General features: G+C 42.1%; 1 protein-coding gene across 2 annotated transcripts in view; it reads left to right on the top strand.

Annotated features, from left to right (window-relative positions):
- Positions 1-19,106, top strand: part of LOC104601473 (FAD-linked oxidases family protein) — a 106,725-nt gene that overhangs the window by 68,214 nt on the left and 19,405 nt on the right. For both annotated transcript variants that reach the window (XM_010264816.3, XM_010264817.3), the window contains exon 12: positions 18,858-18,966. In XM_010264816.3, the coding sequence (XP_010263118.1) occupies positions 18,858-18,966 (109 nt within the window). The remainder of the gene's footprint in view (positions 1-18,857; positions 18,967-19,106) is intronic.

Below are 19,106 nucleotides of genomic sequence, written 5' to 3'. Positions count from 1 at the left end.
TTACATCAAACCCTGGACCGAACTGTGTTTCTCTCTACTCTAGGGTTTGAAAGTGATCTGCGGCAAGCCCTAGTGGTTGACTGAACCCTGTGATCTACCTAGAGCTACTCTTAAGTTGATTGGTAGGTCCGATCAGATTCTAGGGTTTCTTATTAACCCTACTGCAAGCTCATCTATACAGTCTGGACTGTGTGACTGAATTGCTTCCTTTCAGGACTGATTAAAACCCTAACTTTCCCTAGCATATCAGTTTTGTTTTAAAGCTGTTCTCAGAGTTCTAAAGGGGTTAGAGATCTACGGATAGCTACTGTTGTGTTGGCTAGTTGGTTTCAGATCAGAATTACTTCGGTTTTGTGCACATACATTGAGAATACAGATCAGGCCTATACCGTTTTGATTGTGATTGGTGATTCAAGTACTGTTTTGAGACTTGACAGAAATGGAGTCTAAAATTCAAGCAGAAGGCAGTCTTGGGAACATCAGTTATGGTGGTATTTCTGAGATGGGTGGTCAGATTACGACCGTAAAGTTTGATGGGTCAAACTATTTGGAATGGGCCCAATCAGCCATGATGGCTATTGGTGGAAGAGGTAAATTAGGGTACCTCCTGGGAGATATGAAAGAACCTTCCAAGGGAGACCCGACATATACCAAGTGGATGCAAGAAAACTACTTGGTTATGACATGGCTGTGTAATTCTATGCAGCCTCATATTAGCCGGAATTATTTGTGGGCAAAGACAGCTAAGGAGATATGGGATGTTATGAAAGAAACTTACTCCCAACCCCTTAATGTTGCTAGAGCATATGAATTGAAATGTGAAGTGAACACCCTTAAACAAGGAGAGAAACCGGTATCGGTCTACTTCTCTACCTTGAAGTCCCTGTGGCATGAGATTGATCACTTAGAGACTATTGAGTGGGAGAGTCCCAAAGATGCTCAGACCCATAGAAAGCACATCGAGACAAACAGAGTGTTTGAGTTCCTGGTGGGACTGAACTCAGAATATGATATTGTGAGGCAGCAGATTTTGACTAGAGACAGTGTGACTCTCTCTCAGACTTACTCATTTGTACACAGTGAAGAAATCAGAAGGAAGGTTATGATGCAACCCATATCAGCCTTTGTAGCGGCTACACCCAAATCAGGGGGTGATTCAGAGAAGGACAGGAGGAAGGAAGACAAGAAGAATGTAGTATGTGAACATTGTAAGAAACCCAAACATACAAAAGGGACATGTTGGAAACTGCATCCCCACTTGGTTCTTGCGAAGTTAAGAAACAAGAAGAGCACTGCTCATGTAGCCATGAACACTGATTCAGCATCCTCATCTGGCACAAAAGGAACATCTTTGGAGACCTTAGCTGCAGTTCGGGCTGCCCTAATACAGCTAGAAAAGGAGGTTGGAAATTCAGCTCAGCCACCGCAGCCTCCATCAGGCCCTGTCACATCTGCCTTCGCCCATTCAGGTACTCGAGCTTCAACCTATCATGCCTCAGCTCCAGGTACTACTGAACCTTGTTGGGTAATAGACTCGGGTGCATCTGATCACATGACGAGCTTGCCTTCACTGTTTACTACTTACCATTTGTCTTCTGGTAAGGGATAAGGTATCAATTGCTGATGGCTCCCTGGTTCCTATTTCTGGGAAGGGTGACATCAAGCTTTCAGATACTATCTCCCTATCATTTGTTTTGCATGTGCCTAAGCTTGATACTAACCTTCTTTCAGTCAGTAGTATTACCAAGCATATGAACTGCTCAGTAACCTTCTTCCCTGACCGATGTGTTTTCCAGGACTTGGAGACGCAGAAGGTGATTGGGACTGGCCGTGAGACGAATGGGATCTATCTGCTCGGGGAGCGGTTCCGTCAAGGAGAGTCAGTAGAGAAGTTGTCTTTTGTTTCTAAGAGTGTGAGTCCGGTTATGCTTTGGCATAACCGATTAGGTCATTTGTCTTTTCGATCTTTACAAAGTCTGTTTCCTACTTTATTTGAGTCTATTGAGTTGTTTCAGCTACAGTGTGAAAGTTGTGAGTTTGCTAAGCATTGTAGAAAGCCTTATTTATTGAGTAATAAAAGGAGTGATAATTCTTTTGATATTGTGCATACTGACGTTTGGGGGCCTTATCATATCCCTTCCATGGGTAGGTACAGATATTTTTTGTTATTTGTTGATGACCATACCCGTTTTTCTTGGGTTTATCTCATGCGTTCACGAGATGAGGTACCTTCCCTGACTCAAATATTTCACCAAATGATCCTAACCCAGTTTGATGCCAAGATCAAAGTTCTCCGATCTGATAACGCAAAGGAATATTTTGCTAAATCATTGACATCTTATCTTCTTCATCATGGGGTTATCCACCAAAGCTCTTGCCCTCATACACCTCAGCAAAATGGAGTTGCCGAGAGGAAGAATAGGCACATTTTGGAAGTAGCTAGAAGCCTCATGTTTACTTCCAATGTCCCTATTCGTTTCTGGGGGGACGCTATCCTCACGGCGGTATACCTTATTAATCGGGTCCCTTCCAGGGTCCTTGATATGCGATCTCCTTTTTCGCTTCTACACCCACGTGAGGACTTGTTTTCTATTCCCCTTAAGACATTCGGTTGCACTTGCTTTGTTCAGCTTCTCGAACCCCATCCCTCCAAGTTCGTACCCAAAGCCTCCAAATGCATCTTCCTTGGTTATGCACAAACTCAAAAGGGTTATTGCTGTTATGATCCTGTCTCCGGGAGGAAGTTTGTCTCCATGGATGTCACTTCTTTGAGGGGACACCCTATTATCCTCGGGTTGCCCCTCAGGGGGAGAGTAGTGAGAGTGGGGGTTTGAGTTCTTGTCTTCAGGGGGAGAGCAGTGAGAGTGGGGCAGTTCCTTTACCTATTCCATTGGGTTATGAGAACTGCAATGGTGAGGGTGATCAGAGGGATCAGGAGTTGAGGGAAAGCTGCAATGGTGAGGGTGGTCAAAGGGATCAGGAGTTGAGGGTTTATCACAGGCGGTGCAGGCAGGTTGATCCTAATCATCAGCAGTCCAGACCAGCTCCAATCTCATCTGCAGCTTCAGGTCTAGATACTTCAGTCCCAGAGCCCACAGAGACTTCCCCTACAGATGATCTTGACCTTCCAATTGCAGTCCGTAAAGGGAAACGACATTGTACCACATCCACAGCCCACTGTATTTCCCATTTTTTATCCTATGATCGCCTATCTCCTACCTATAGGTCCTACCTTAGCTCCATTTCCAATGTCCCTATTCCAAGAACAGTGCAAGAAGCCCTATCCGTCCCTGAATGGAAAGATGCAATGCAAGTTGAGATGGATGCTCTGTTGAAGAACAACACCTGGGAGGTAGTTGATTCGCCAAAAGGAAAGAAACCAGTTGGATGCAGATGGGTATTTACGGTGAAGCATAATGCAGATGGATCTATTGAGAGGTATAAAGCTCGGTTAGTTGCAAGAGGGTTTACACAGACTTATGGCATAGATTACTTGGAGACATTTGCACCGGTAGCCAAGATGACTACTATTCGAGTTCTCTTGTCCCTTGCAGCAAGTCACACTTGGCCTTTATACCAAATGGACGTGAAAAATGCCTTTCTGAATGAAGATCTGTAGGAAAAAGTTTACATGCGTTTGTCTCCTGGCTTCTATGATGCAGAAGTAGGTAAGAAGGTCTGTCGGCTCAACAAGGCTTTGTATGGTTTGAAACAGTCACCTAGGGCTTGGTTCGATAGATTCAGACTAGCACTTGTGAAGTTTGGATGTGTACAGGCCCAGTCAGATCATACCCTATTCATCAAGAGGGTGGAGTCCTCTTTGACACTGTTGGCAGTATATGTTGATGATATTGTGGTCACAGGGAATGATTGCCATGAGATTGAGTCTCTTAAACAGCTTCTTCACCAAGAATTTGAGGTGAAGGACCTTGGTGTACTCCAGTATTTTTTGGGTATTGAGGTTGCTAGATCCAAACAAGGGATCTTTATATCTCAGAGGAAATATGTCTTAGACCTGTTGGCAGAAACTGGAAAGTTAGGTGTCAAGCCCGCAGATACACCAATTGAACAGAATCACAGGATTAGTACCGAGAGTGGGGAGCTTCTTGAAGACAAAGTTATGTTCCAGCAACTAGTAGGAATGCTCCTATATCTCTGCCTCACTCGGCCAGATATTACTTATGCTGTAAGTGTTGTCAGCCAGTACATGCATTCTCCTAGAACCACACATCTTCTTGCGGCAGAAAGAATCTTAGCCTACTTGAAGAGATGCCCAGGTAGGGGTATACTTTTCAAGAACAACAATCACATGAAGGTGGAGGTTTATACTGATGCAGATTGGGCTGGGAGTGTTGATGACAGAAGGTCTACCTCGGGATACTGTGCCCTTGTGGGAGGAAACCTTGTCTCCTGGAGAAGTAAGAAACAAAGTGTGGTCTCCCAGTCAAGTGCTGAAGCAGAATACAGGTCCATGGCCAATGGAGTGGCTGAAATCCTATGGCTAAGATCTCTACTTGAGGAGTTGGGTGTTGAGTATGAGAAGCCCCTGATGCTGTACTGTGATAATCAAGCCGCCATTAATATAGCACATAATCCAGTACAGCATGACAGAACCAAACACATTGAAGTTGACCGCCATTTTGTGCGAGAGAGGGTCTCATCTCAACAAGTATGCCTCCCTTACATCACATCCAGTATGCAACTAGCCGACATTCTTACTAAAACCGTATCAAGAAAGAAGCTAGAGGCGGATCTATCCAAGTTGGGAATGATGAACATATACTCCCAACTTGAGGGGGGGTGTAGAGAACATTGATGTGGGCCCCACAGCTGTGGTCCCACTCTGTCCGTAGGGTAGAATGTATCTAGTCACAGCTGTGGTTATTTTGTTGTTCTGTTATTTCTAGTTTCAGTTTTATATTGGTTGTTATTTGTTAACAGTTATGATGTAAACACCAAGGGCAGATATGTCCTTTCATGTAACTAGCATAACCTATATATATTAACTTAAAGTGGCGGCAGCAGAACATTGACATTCTGTTCTTCTCCTCAAAAACTGTGTTCTATTGCTCTTCCATCACTCTTTCTTCTACATCTTCTTCACTCTCTTCTCATTGAACCTGAAATCTCTTAGTGATCAAGACTGAATAGCAGTCTTGAAAACCTACAAGCTTTTCAGCTGCGGGAGTCCATGTAAACTCCCCCCCCCCCTTTCAATTTAGTAATGGGTGCCACAATAGTGCTGAAATTCTTTATAAATCAACGATAATATGTGTCTAGTTCATGAAAACTATAAATTTTAGTAAGGTCTTTAGTGTTGGCCGCTCTTGAATAACTTGAACCTTTTCTTGCTCCACTTTAATCCCCTTGGCTGAAGCAAAATACTCAAAAAACACTAACCGGTCTCACAAAATTACACCTTTTCAAATTTATATATTTTTTCTCAAGACTTTTAAGACTGCTTTCAAGTGCTCCAAGTGGTTGTCATGATCTTTGTTTTAGACAAGTATGCCATCAAAATAAACTACCACAAACTTCCCCATGAATGATCTTAAGACTAGACTCATGAATGTCATAAAGGTACTAGGGGCATTAGACAACCCATATGGCATAAATAGCCATTCATAAAGACCTTACTTAGTCTTGAATCCAGTCTTCAACTCATACCACTCTTGGATACGAATTTGGTAGTGCCCACTCTAAATCTATTTTTGAAAAGACTTGTGAACCAACCAATGTGTCTAACATATAATCACGATAGAGTATGGAAAACTTGTACTTAACGGTAATCTTGTTGATAGTATTACTGTCAACACACATACGCTAACCACCATCTTTCTTTGGTGTGAGCAAAGCTGGTACAGCACATGGGCTCAAGCTTTCATGAATTAGCCACTTCTTCAACAGCTCTATTACCTATTTGTGGAGCTCCTCATGCTCCTTAGGACTCATTCTATAGTGGGGTAAGTTAGGCAATGCTGCTCCAGGCTTATAAATCTATGTTATGTTGCACATCCCTTAATGGAGGAAGGTGATTGGGTAATTCCTCAGGCATGACATCAGCATACTCATGAAGTAGCTTCTTCACCTTGTCCAGAACAGGTGATTCTTTGCTAACTTCTTTTGTAACCAACACATAAACAACATCCAAATTCCCATCTACTTCAACCAATTTATTTGAGGTGAAGAGGGTTGTGGTTGGCTTAGTTTCTTTCTTTTGAAATGAATAAGTTGTATTGGTATAGAAGTTATCTTCTTATTACCTTTCACAAGAGTTATATGTATTTTTTCCATAATGAACAGTCCTACAATCATATTGCCATGGGCAACCCAAAAGAATATGGCATGCATTCATTGGAACATCATCCAACCAAGCAAACTCTTCAAATGTGTTACCAATAGAAAAATTAACTAAACATTTTCAAGAAACTCTTACCCCATTCCTTTGTTGAACTACAAAATGTGATATGGTTGAGGGTGTTAAATAGTCTTGAGCTGCAACTTAACCACCACTCTTAAAATACAAGATTTCCACTACTCATGCTATCAATAATTAGTTTACACAACTTCCCATCAGTTGTACAACGTGTTCTAAAGATATTCTTTCTCAATCAGTCCTGGGTAGTGGTTTTCAAGGTGCAACCATAGAGTGTCGTATCACTAGCACTTCACCCTCAACTTATCCTTCCATGTTTTCTCCCTCTAAGGCATTAGATTTAGTAGCTTCAACAACTTGTCATTCCTCAATATGGCCTATATCATCCTGATGCTCTTTTTTTTTTTTTTTGAAAAGGTAAGGTAAAATTTTACTAATCAAAGGAAAATCATACAACACTGCTCACTGTACAAGAGATTGTACATTGGAACAATGTCCCAACTCCATACACCTGAAACATCTAATAGTAGATTGTCATTGGCTGCTTTTTGTTGCATTTAAGGTTCCTTGGACTATAGGTCATGTTTGGTTGATCACACATCCCTACCAGCCCCAACACTTTGAGCCTCTGATGAAGATGTACTTTGAACAGCAATTATTTTCTATCCGAGTTTTGATTCAAGTGAGTTTCAACCTTCAAAGCTAACTAATATGCATCCTTGACATTATATGAGCAATGAAGGCTGACTTGATATTGTATTGGCTACCTCAAACCATTGATCATAGTCCAGTGGTAAGAATTGTGATTTCAGCTTCTTCTTCGTTCTTCCCCAAGAACTAACTTTTCAAGGCTTTCCCACACATCTTTGTTGTTACAAGTTTCACCTTTCTTTTTTCATTCATATTCTTCCAATCAAAATAATTTTCAATGTTGTCTAACCAGTCCAAGAACTCTTTAGGTTCCAACTCACCATTAAACTCACTAATATGAAGTTGAACACCATGACCTTGATTGGATATAAAGCTTGCAGTATTCAATCTTTCCATTGTTGGCTGTTATTCTTTTTATACAGATCAGCTAACTCAATGTCCTCTTAATTTGACTTTTCACTAGCAATATTAGTGGATTGTCCATCAACTCTAGGAGCTTTTCTTTTTCTTCCCAGCCCCAAATCACTTGCTATGTCACTATCCTTAGCAGTATTTTGGGCTACGAGTTGAGCAAGACATTCAATCTATTATATTACAGTCCTCTTATAGCCCCTTGGGATGTCTCTACTAATAAGCCCGGAAAAGGCGACCAGCCCAACTTCGGATCAGGTGTGCGACACCACCTTTGAAGTTCGTTTACATGCTTCGTCCATGTCAAGGGAATTGAACAAGAAATCAAGAATCAGTTAGCTGTCATTATCTACCTTCTACGTGAGGTTATAAATTTCTTGTAATAATCAGTATGAAGGCAACGAGAAACCCTATTCCCTTTTTCCTTCTTACCCTCTATCTCTTCCTCCTCCATTTCAGGGGGGTGAGCTCCCTCGAATCAGCTCATATTGTTTGTGAACTAGTTCAGAAATAAAGGAACTATCAATTGGAGTCGAGCTTAGCAATGCCTAGCACTAGACCAATGGCGGTGGATGAACAAATTGGTCGGATTGAAGGGGGGAGGGGGTTCAACAAACCACCAAAGAGTTGCAGGACATCAAAGAAATGATGTCTCCACTGGTTGGCCAGTTTGAACGAATGTCGGCAACACCCAAGGATTCGGAGCAAGAAGGATCTAGCAGCAGTGGAGAATGATAGATGGGAGCCTTTCCGGTCAAGGCTGCTAAGATTGACTTCCCTACCTATGCAAGTGATGATCCTGTACCTTGGATTTATCGAGTCGAACGGTATTTTGAGTTTCACGAGACCACTGCTAACCAACGGGTGGCCATTGCTTCTATCCACATGGATGGGGAAGCCATTTTATGGTATCAATAGTACTGCAAAACCCATCCTCAGACCACCTGGTTGGACATCACCAAGGCGTTATGTGTGAGGTTTGGCCCCTCTAGGTACAAAAATTTCAATGAATCCCTTTCAAGGCTGAGACAATCTGGGACCAGGAGAGAATACCAGAAGGAGTTTGGACGACTTGCTACCCGTGTTCATGGGTGGCCTGAGGCAGCCTTGGTCGGTTGTTTTATTGGAGGACTTCGAGAGGACTCCAAATTAAGGTAAACGCCATGCAGCCATCCACATTAATAGCCACAATCGGTTTAACCAAGCTCAAGGAAGAGAGGCTAAATAGGCTGAGAAAGATCGGCCGACCCACACCACCTACAACCGGCCAAATACTGAAAACTCCTCCATCCAAGACCGTACCCAATCTAGGCCCACTTTTACCAACTCCTAACACCAACCCTACAAAAAACCGGGAATTATGACCCTCCCCTACCGGAAGCTGTCGTGGACCGAAATGCAAGCTCGACATGAGAAGGGCCTTTTCTACGACTATGACGACAAATTTGTTTCGGGTCATAAGTGTAAGGCCCAACAAGTGTACCTCTTGCATGTAGAGGAGGAAGGAGAGCCAGGGGAAGATCCAGATGGCCCAACCGAAACAGTTAAGGTCTGTAAAGAGACTGGGCCGAATGGGCCCTAACAGCCTTTCGTGTGATATTCTTTATTTTATCTTTTATTTTATGTTGATGGGCCTCACTTAATGGGCCTGGTATTTGTTCTTATTTTATTTTCTTTATGTAACTGCCAAGCTGGCCCGCCCACTTAAGGGTATACTTGTCATCATCAATTTTTTAGAGATTAATAAAATAGGGTTAGAGGAGAAGGGTGATTAATTCGACTTCTTCTTCTCTTACCTCTTCCCTTCGCCATCTTCCTCTCTTATACAGTTATTCAGATCTGTTCTATTTTGCTAATCACTAAGTTTAATCTTGATATTAGAGGACTGATTTACATCTTGGTATCAGAGCAAGTTCAGTTCTTCTTCCTTCTTTTTCTTTGTTCCTGTACACTCTAAAATCAAGAGTGTGTATGGAGAGATAGGTTCTCTATAGTATAGAGAATCACTTGCTTGGTTGGTAGAAGGGTTTGGAGAGTTTAGTTCTGGCCAGATTTTGCCAAGAAGTGATGTTGTTTTGCTGATGCCCAAAACCCTAGCCGACTAGAGATTTTCGAGGTTACCAGGAAAGGTGAAGCTTGGGTGTGGCGCTCTGTGCTTGAAAGGTGTCTTGTGACTGCTAAAGGAGGGTGGTTCAGGTTTGGAAGAGTTTGGGTTACTCTGGTAGGTGCGGCAGTGTCTTCTCTCTTCCTCTCATCTAGTGGATGGAGCAAAACCCTAGTTTTTCAAGCACCCAAGTTCTAGTTTGACTTCAACTAAGTTTACATAGTCAAAATTTTTTGTTCTTTGATTTCCGTTTGATTAATGGAGGCATACGGAAGTGAGTTCAAGCAGGTGCCAGTTTCTGGACATGCTTCAATAGATTCCGTTTTGACTGGTGTTACCACAATTAAGCTAGATGGGACGAACTATCTTGCTTGGGCACAGTCTATAAAAATCTATGTTTGTAGTAGAAGAAAACTCGGGTATCTCACAGGCAACAAGGTGAAACCCGAAGAGACAGACCCTGAATTTGAAAAATGGATGCAAGAGAACTATACTGTTATAGGATGGTTAGTCAACTCTATGCAACCCCATATAAGCCAGCACTATCTCTGGATGTCTTCGGCTAAGGGGATATGGGACAGTGTAACTGAGACCTATTCACAGAAACTGAATGTAGCCAGTGCATACAAATTGAAAAGTGATGTGAAGAACCTGAGACAGGGGGAGAAGAGTGTGGCAATCTACTACACTATACTAAAATCCCTATGGCAGGAAATTCATGTTATGGAGACAGTGGTATGGGAGAGTAGAAAGGATGCTGAAATGTATAGAAAGCTAGTGGAGAGAAATAGGGTGTTTGAGTTTCTCACTGGACTCAACCCTGAGTTTGATATTATCAGACAGAACATTTTGGCCAGGGATGAGGTTACTCTTTCATAGGCATATGCTATGATAAGTAGTGAGGAGAGTAGGCAGCAGGTGCAGTTGCAGAGTCCACCAACAGAACATTTTGCACATGCGGGAATGAAACCGAAGGGCCCTACTGAGAAAAGAGAGCAGATGTGTGAATATTGCAAGAAACCACGGCATACAAAGGACACCTGCTGAAGCTTCATCCTAAACTTCTTCCTGATAGGTTTAAGAACAATAATAACCCTAAGAAGGGCAGTCAAGTGAGAAAATCCAAGACTGCTAATGCTGCTACAGTGCCTGAAGGGAGAAGTAAGGAAAGCGAAGAAAAATCAACTATTGAGCAGTTGGCTGCAATGAATCTAAATTTTGAGAAGTATGGGAGGCTCCTAAATCACCTGGAAGCTACGGTTTCTTCAACTCACCCTTCCAACAGTACACCATCTTCATCGGCTTTTGCTCACTCAGGTACTCATGCTTCTGCGAATCATGCTTCAGCTTCAGGTAATCATAAAATCCCTTGGATTATTGATTCCGATGCATCAAACCATATGACCAGCCTATCTAACATGTTTTGCTCATATCACCTCCTCTCTGGGAAAGAGAAAATATCCCTTGCCGATGGTCCCTTGCCCCTATCTCTGGTAAAGGTTATATAAAGACCTCTGACACCCTGTTCTTATCTTCTGTTCTTCATGTCCCTAAGCTTAACACAAACCTCTTATCTGTTAGTAGCTTAACAAAGTCAATGAATTGCAGCATAACTTTCTTTCCCACTCATTGTGTTTTTCAGGACCTGCAGTCTCAGAGGATGATTGGGAGTGGCCATGAGGCGAATGGAATATACTTGCTGGACACACCAGATCAAGCTTTGGGACCACCTCATGGAGTTGCCTTAGAGTCAATCGTGTCAAAGTCTGTTAACAAAATTTTATTATGTCATTTTCGATTTGGTCACTTGTCCTTTTCTGCTTTGAGTCATCTGTTCCCAGATATGTTTAAAGGAGTGTCTTTATCGAATCTTCATTGTGAATCATGTGAGTTGGCAAAGCATTGTAGACATTCTTATTCAATTAGCAATAAAAGATCATTTTCTCCTTTCCATATTGTTCACTCTGATGTGTGGGGGCCATATCACATGCCAACCATGGGGAGTTACAAGTACTTTATCCTTTTTATTGATGATTATTCACGTTACACTTGGATTTATCTCGTGAAATCCAGGGATGAAGTACCAGCTATTGTGAAAAATTTTCATGAACTCATCCTCACCCAGTTTAACACCCGTATCAAAATATTCCGCTCTAACAATGCTAAGGAGTATTTTGAGAGAACCCTCTCCACCTATCTTGAAACTTTTGGGGTTATTCATCAAAGTTCTTGTTCCTACACTCCACAACAAAACAGGGTGACAGAAAGAAAGAACAAGCATGTGGTTGAGGTTGCCAGATCCCTCTTATTTGCATCCCATGTTCCTATAAAGTTTTGGGGAGATGTTGTTCTTACTGCTACCTTTCTGATCAACCATATGCCCTCCCGGGTCCTTGGATTTAAAACCCCTTTTAGTCTTCTCTTCCCGGATGAGGATCTCTTTTCTCTTCCTCTCTGTGTGTTTGGGTGTACTTGCTATGTGCATATTCATAGTCACCAAAGGCACAAGTTTGAACCTAAGGCTCATAAGTGCGTGTTTCTAGGATATGCTTCCACACAGAAGGGTTATTGCTGTTTTGATCCAGTTCGTGGCACCCGCTTTGTATCTCGGGATGTCACCTTTGCAGAGTTGACTCCCTTCTTTAGTATTCCTCCTGAGGGGGAGAAATCTGATGAGTACTTTGCTATGTCTCCAGTTGTTCCTCTTCCCATCCCTTGTGAGTCCGATAATGGGGTGTCCACCTCTTCCACTGGACCTACCCCTGATGTCCCTTCTCCCCCTCCTGCTTCTGCTCCTTCTCTCCAAAGGTGGTACCAAAGGCAAAGATTCAGACATGTGCAGGTTGTTTCCACTCTTTCAGAAGAGAATCTTGCCACTCCCATCATTACTGAGGAAACAGGTCAGCCCTCTACTGACCCATCTCAGACTGTTCCAGTGAAAGAATGATAGGATCCATCTAATGGACGCCATAAAGGTTGCGAAATGGGTGGGCGAATTTCAAAAATTTTCCTACCTTCTCTCAACTGGGAATCATATTCCCTAAATTTAGAATACAACATTCAAGGATCCTACTTGAACCATAATCAAACTAGATCTGAACCAAAAGCAAAAGGGAGGAATATACCTGATCCGGAGAAGCAGTATCTCCCAAAGTTGGTGTTCACGCCCAAAGAAGAGACCAAGATCTGTTCCTGCTGAAGATGGCACAGCTGTGGGTGGAACGGAACCAGCAGAGTGCGTCCTACACACTGGATCCTTCGCAAGAATCCTCTGGAAGCTTTGAACACCGAATCCTCTTCAGTCTTTTCTACAAGACTGATGTCAAGAATTGGTTTCTTGACTTCTTTCTCTACAAAGATCGAATCTTGTGAGAAGCAATGGCGGCGGCGGCGGCTGGAGGAGAACTCCAAGGATGAAGACAGAATAATTTTGTTCTGTTCCCTCTGGAGTATGAATGAGATCCATTCTCTATTCGTAGGAAGCTTTCTTGCTCACCAAAACCCTTGGTTCGAAATCTGATATCTCTCCCTCAGGTTTTTCCTCTTTTCTTCTTGATTAAGAAATCTCCTAATTAGGAGTTATCCCAATCCAAATCAGTATTTGGATAGGGGATTATCTTAATCCTATCTGCAGATAAAGTTAGCTTACTCCTGATCTTATCAGGAGGTTACCAGATTCAAATCTAATTTGAATTTGGTCTCCCAGAGTGGATAAGGTTAAAGGCCAAATCCTTTTACTAACATTAATCTCAGATTCGCCCCATAGATGGGTGATCATATCAGCCCAGCTCGAAATGGGCTTTTGGCCCATTAAGTGTTCAGTGTTTAACTAGTTTCCAATCTGCTGCCCAGTTGGGCTTCTTTGTATGGCATGGGACCCAAGCATTGATCTACACAACAGCCACATGGGTTCGGCCCAGCCTTTATTACAAGGCCTAGCCGAATTCACTGAAAAGCTCAGTGAACCCCTGAGCCCATCACATGGACCCTATGGGCCAAACACTTACATTAAGTGGTCCCTGGGCCAAGCCATCTTATAAAAACCCAGGGACTGTGGGCAAGTGCAAGATTAGCCCATCAGGTATTATCCTAAATGGTCTTACACTTAACCTCTCAGCCCTTAATGACAAGAGAGGACCTCTCCCTCGGCTGCAAGGAACAGTGCCGCACTCTCTACTCACATGGATCCCGGGAATTAAAACCATTTGCAAACATTTTGAAACCGTACATATACATATATATATCTTAATTTTGCAAAACAAAATTCCAACGATTGAAATCAACTACCGGCAGTTTGGTTTCCATCAGAGAGAGTGCATTCCCGATCATTACCTTTGTCCGACAAAGGGGCTGATCCTGTCACTATGATCACCCACTCAGATGAATTCTCAGACTGTCCCAGCATACCCAGGTTTTGATCCCCGCTAAGGATCTCACTGATTGGCATATCAAAGACAGCCTGATCCAACACCTAGTGAAGTGTCATAATCGAGTCTAGGGGTCAGATGTAACTTTCCAGTTTTTCCCATCTGTCTCCAAGGTCCAGGGCAATACTGGAAATCTAGTCCGGTTCAAGGATTCGAGTAATCCCATACTGCATGTGCCTTGGGTCTTACCCTGGTGGCCGAGACAGGCCATCCCAACACTTGGTGGCACACCAGTATCAGCCTTGGCAGGATAAATCTCCCCAGACTTATCCAATGGCTGTGAACATTTAAAACTAACACGAGTCTCTATAAGTGTCCAGTTTTAGGGTCTTACACAGAATTATACCAAACAACATGAATCAAACATGCACTTTATTTATTTCCACTAAATAACAAAAGTACATCAAAACGGATTGAAGCTAAGGGCATACAAAACTGTCTAACATCCAGACCTTGACCTTCCTATTGCTCTTCGCAAGGGAAAGCGGAAGTGTACAGCCCATTGCATCTCCAAACACTTATCTTACAGCCTTCTCTCCCCTTCCTACTACTCTTTTCTTGCCTCTGTTTCTTCCCATGTGATACCCAGGTTTGTACTGGAAGCTTTATCTCAAGCTGAATGGAGGGAAGCTATGATGATCGAACTTGATGCATTGTATAAGAATCATACCTGGGATATTGTGGACTTGCCGGAAGGGAAGGAACCAGTGGGTTGTAAATGGGTGTTTACTATTAAATATCACTCTGATGGCTCTGTTGAGAGGTTTAAGGCTCGATTGGTTGCTAAGGGTTACACCCAAATGTATGGCATTGACTATCTTGAGACATTTGCTCCTATAGCTAAGATGACTTCAGTCAGGGTTTTACTTTCTCTAGCAGCTACTTTTGACTGGCCCCTACACCAGTTCGATGTTAAAAATGCCTTCTTGAATGGAGAACTGCAAGAAGAGGTCTATATGTCTCTACCTCCAGGAGTGTATGGGAAAGAAATGAAAGGCAAAGTGTGTAAACTACACAAATCTATTTATGGTCTCAAACAATCTCCTCGGGCTTGGTTTGAGAGATTTCGGGCTGCTCTTGTCTCTTTTGTCTACTTTCAAACACAATTTGATCATACACTGTTCTTGAAGAGAAATGACTCTCTGGTGACCTTCTTAATTGTTTATGTTGATGATTTGTGGTCACGGGTAATGACATTGAAGAGGTCAGTAAACTAAAAGCATTTCTCAACTCTGAATTTGAAATCAAAGATTTGGGAGATCTTCGTTATTTCCTGGGCATTGAAGTTGCTTGATCTAAGGATGGTATATTCATATCTCAGCGCAAATATGTCCTTGATCTTCTTGTTGAAACTGGTAAACTTGGAGCTAAACCCATCTCCACTCTCATTGATCCTAATCATAAGCTTTTTGCCACAGATGGTGAACTTTTGTTTGATAAGGGAGTGTTTCAGAGACTGCTTGAGAAGTTGTTATACCTTTGCATGACTCGGCCAGATATTTTCTATGCAGTCAGTGTTATCAGTCAGTTTATGCTTTCTCCCAGAGATACTCATCTAGCTGTTGCAGAAAGGGTTTTGTGCTACTTGAAAGGTACTCTAGGGAAAGGTATTCTATTTGCTAAGCATGGTTACATGAAGCTGGAAGCCTTTACTGATGCAGATTGGGCAGGATGTATTGATGACAGAAGGTCCACCTCTGGTTATTGTGCTCTGATTGCTAGGAATATTGTGTCTTGGAGGAGTAAGAAACAAACAGTAGTTGCTAGATCCTCAGCTGAAGCAGAATACAGGGCTATGGCTCATGGTGTGTCAGAATTACTATGGCTACGATCCCTTCTAGAGGAATTGGGGGTGGACTACGAGAAACCAATGATGCTCTATTGTGACAACCAAGCTGCTATCAACATTGCACATAATCCTGTTCAACATGATAGAACTAAGCACATTGAGGTTGATAGGCATTTCATAAGGGAAAGAGTCTCTTCAGGAGAAGTTTGTTTACCATTTATCACATCAGAAGAGCAACTGGCTGATATCTTGACCAAGGGAGTTCCCGGGGGAAATTGACACACTATATAAGCAAGCTGGGCATGATTGACATCTATGCTCAGCTTGAGGGGGAGTGTAAAGAGACTGGGCCAAATGGGCCCTAACAGCCTTTCGTGTGATATCCTTTATTTTATCTTTTATTTTATGTTGATGGGCCTCACTTAATGGGCCTGGTATTTGTTCTTATTTTATTTTCTTTATATAACTGCCAAGCTGGCCGCCCACTTAAGGGTATACTTGTCATTATCAATTTTTTAGAGATTAATAAAATAGGGTTAGAAGAGAAGGGTGATTAATTCGACTTCTTCTTCTCTTACCTCTTCCCTTCGCCATCTTCCTCTCTTATACAGTTATTCAGATCTGTTCTATTCTGCTAATCACTAAGTTTAATCTTGATATTAGAGGACTGAGATTTACATCTAGGTCCAACAAAAGGAGGTGGTTCCCGACGTAGAGTACTACACGATTTCCTTACAAGCCTTAGTGGGTTGCAAGCCCCACGAACTATGCGGGTCCAAGGACAGGTCTTAGGATGAAGGGTAGCAATATTAATTGATAGTGGGAGCTCCTTGAACTTCATCACCCCTGGATTGACCTGACGACTTGTGCTATCAATTGAACCCATATCCTTGTTTGTTGTTAATGTGGCCAATGGCCACCACCTCACTTGTGAAGGAAGATGTAGGGCAGTAGAACTAAAGGTGCAAGGGCATGTGTTCAATGTAAACCTCCATCCCTCGGAGTTTTTAGGAGCAGACATAGTCCTTGGAGTACAGTGGTTACAGTCTCTGGGCTCATTCATGTGTAATTGGGTTGAGCTCACCATGCAATTCACTAACCAGGGGAAACCATGCATTCTTAAGGGTGCCCACTCACTACCCATAGTTGTTGATGCACCCAACTCCATTCTTAAGAGCTGCCAACACAATGACACTCCATTCCTCATGAGCATGGGCTCACTACCTATTGGATCGAGATCGACCATATCCTCTTCCCCTGATAACATAGGCATTACCACCATCGAAGCCCGAATTACAACATCTACTCAGATGTTTTCCAAGAACTCTTGACCCTAGCACTTACCGAACTCATGACCACCAGATTCCAATACAACCAGGGGTCCCACCTACTAACATAAGACCCTACAGATACCCCCATTACTAGAGAGTTGAAGGGGAAGCAAATGGTGAAGGAATTGTTGGACAAGGGATTTATACGACCCAGCAGTAGCTCATTCTCATCACCAGTCATATTGGTAAGAAAAAGGATGGTAATTGGAGATTTTGTGTTGACCTCTGGCCTTAAACAATATTGCGGTAAATACCGTTACCCCATTCCTTTGATTGAAGAACTTTTTGATGAGTTGGGTCAGGCACAGTATTTGTCTAAGTTGGATCTATGGTCGGGTACCATCAGAACTATGTGCACTCAGAGGACATCCATAAAATAGCCTTTTAATAATTGACGGCTATACTTTTAACCTGTAATTTGACAATAAATATACTTATTTGTTAAACTGACACATTTGGACATCATAAGCAGTGTTTTAAAAGGCATGGGAGGTGTACGCCTGGAGGCGCCCCAAAAACACCCTGAGGCATATGCCAGAGGTGTTGACACCTCTTAGGCGTATGCCACAGGTCGAAGAGGCATGCACCTCATATGCTTTTTTCACGAGGCGTGCTAGAGGCATAAGCCTCATGCACACCTCATATAAAAAGACAGAAAAAAAAAAAAAAGAAAAAAAAGGAAAGGAATGGAAAAGAAAGGGAAGGGAAAGAAAAAGAAAGAAAGAGAAAAAAAAAAGAGAAAGAGAAAGAAAAGAAAAGGAAAGGAAAGGGAAGCGCTAGCGCTCATGGAGTTGCTTGTTGTTGTAAGTGCTCCATATGGGCAATCTATCTCGGACTATACACCGAGATATCATCAAAAAATACAAGAATGAACTGGTGCAAGTGAGGTTTAAAAATTTCATTCATAAGGCTCTAAAATGTGGAGGGGGCATTAATGAGGCCAAAGGGCATTACCAAGAATTCGAAATGCCCATCTGAAGTCCTGTCAGGTCTTATCAGGTCAGACCGAACAGCCAGATTAATAATAGGCTTGATTCTGGACATGTTATTACAGACCCTATAGGATCTGGTTAGAAACTGCTTCTGCATATTACTTGGTTGGGATCAGGTCTATCTCAACACTGACCAAAACCAACCCATTGACAGCACTATCTTTGTGAAAGTGGAGTCGTGTATTGGATTAAATTCTTGAAAGTTTTCACCCTTTCTCTATGGATAAAATCCTTAGAGAGTAGTAGTGGTCCAGTAGGTTGCATCTTCTTCTTCATCCATGCCTGGAGTCTCACTGCAATGGAGGTCACTAGTTGGAAACAAATCAAACTAAATTTTGATGGGTGCATCCTGGATTTCTACACCTTCAAGCATTGGAAGAATATTTCAAGACTGCCATGGAACAATATTGTATACAGTGTCATCCTCAAGTTTTTAAATCCAAAAAAAAGAAAAGAAAAAGAAAGGAAAAGCATTATCCACTATTTCTAAACCATTGCAGAACCCACTATCATTTTCTCTTACATAAATCATACTGGGTCAACTTTGAATTATCTTTTTGAGTAATGAAAGCAGACATGGAAATGTTTTTCACTGATTCTATGTGGTAACTTTGTAACTGCCTTCTTATGTTAAATAGATGTGATTTGGATAATATGTTTTAAGCTGCATCAAGAACAACTCATGATAATGGATGTTTTACAGAAACAGCATGTATATGACTTCCTGATTTGGTTTCTTTTTTTGTGTCCTTTTTTCTTCCTTGGGATCCTATTAGGTATCAAGAGTAGAGCTGTTGGATGATGTTATGGTGAAGGCAATCAATCTTGCCAACGGGAAAAATTTGCCTGAAGTTCCAACACTATTGTTTGAATTTATAGGCACAGGTGACACATGGCTTCTCTCTCTCCATGGAATATTTATTCTTGTCATAGAAGTTGATGGGGGAAAGAAATCTACTCTTTAGAAAATCAATTAGGCTTAGGGGGTTTCGTAATAACCTTGAGACAAGACTCAAATAAATACT

The sequence above is a fragment of the Nelumbo nucifera genome, chromosome 2, assembly GCF_055504915.1.
Source record: "Nelumbo nucifera cultivar China Antique chromosome 2, China Antique-T2T, whole genome shotgun sequence".
NCBI lineage: Eukaryota > Viridiplantae > Streptophyta > Magnoliopsida > Proteales > Nelumbonaceae > Nelumbo > Nelumbo nucifera.
Note: the sequence above shows the minus strand (reverse complement) of the source record. Positions and strands in the feature narration are given on the sequence as shown.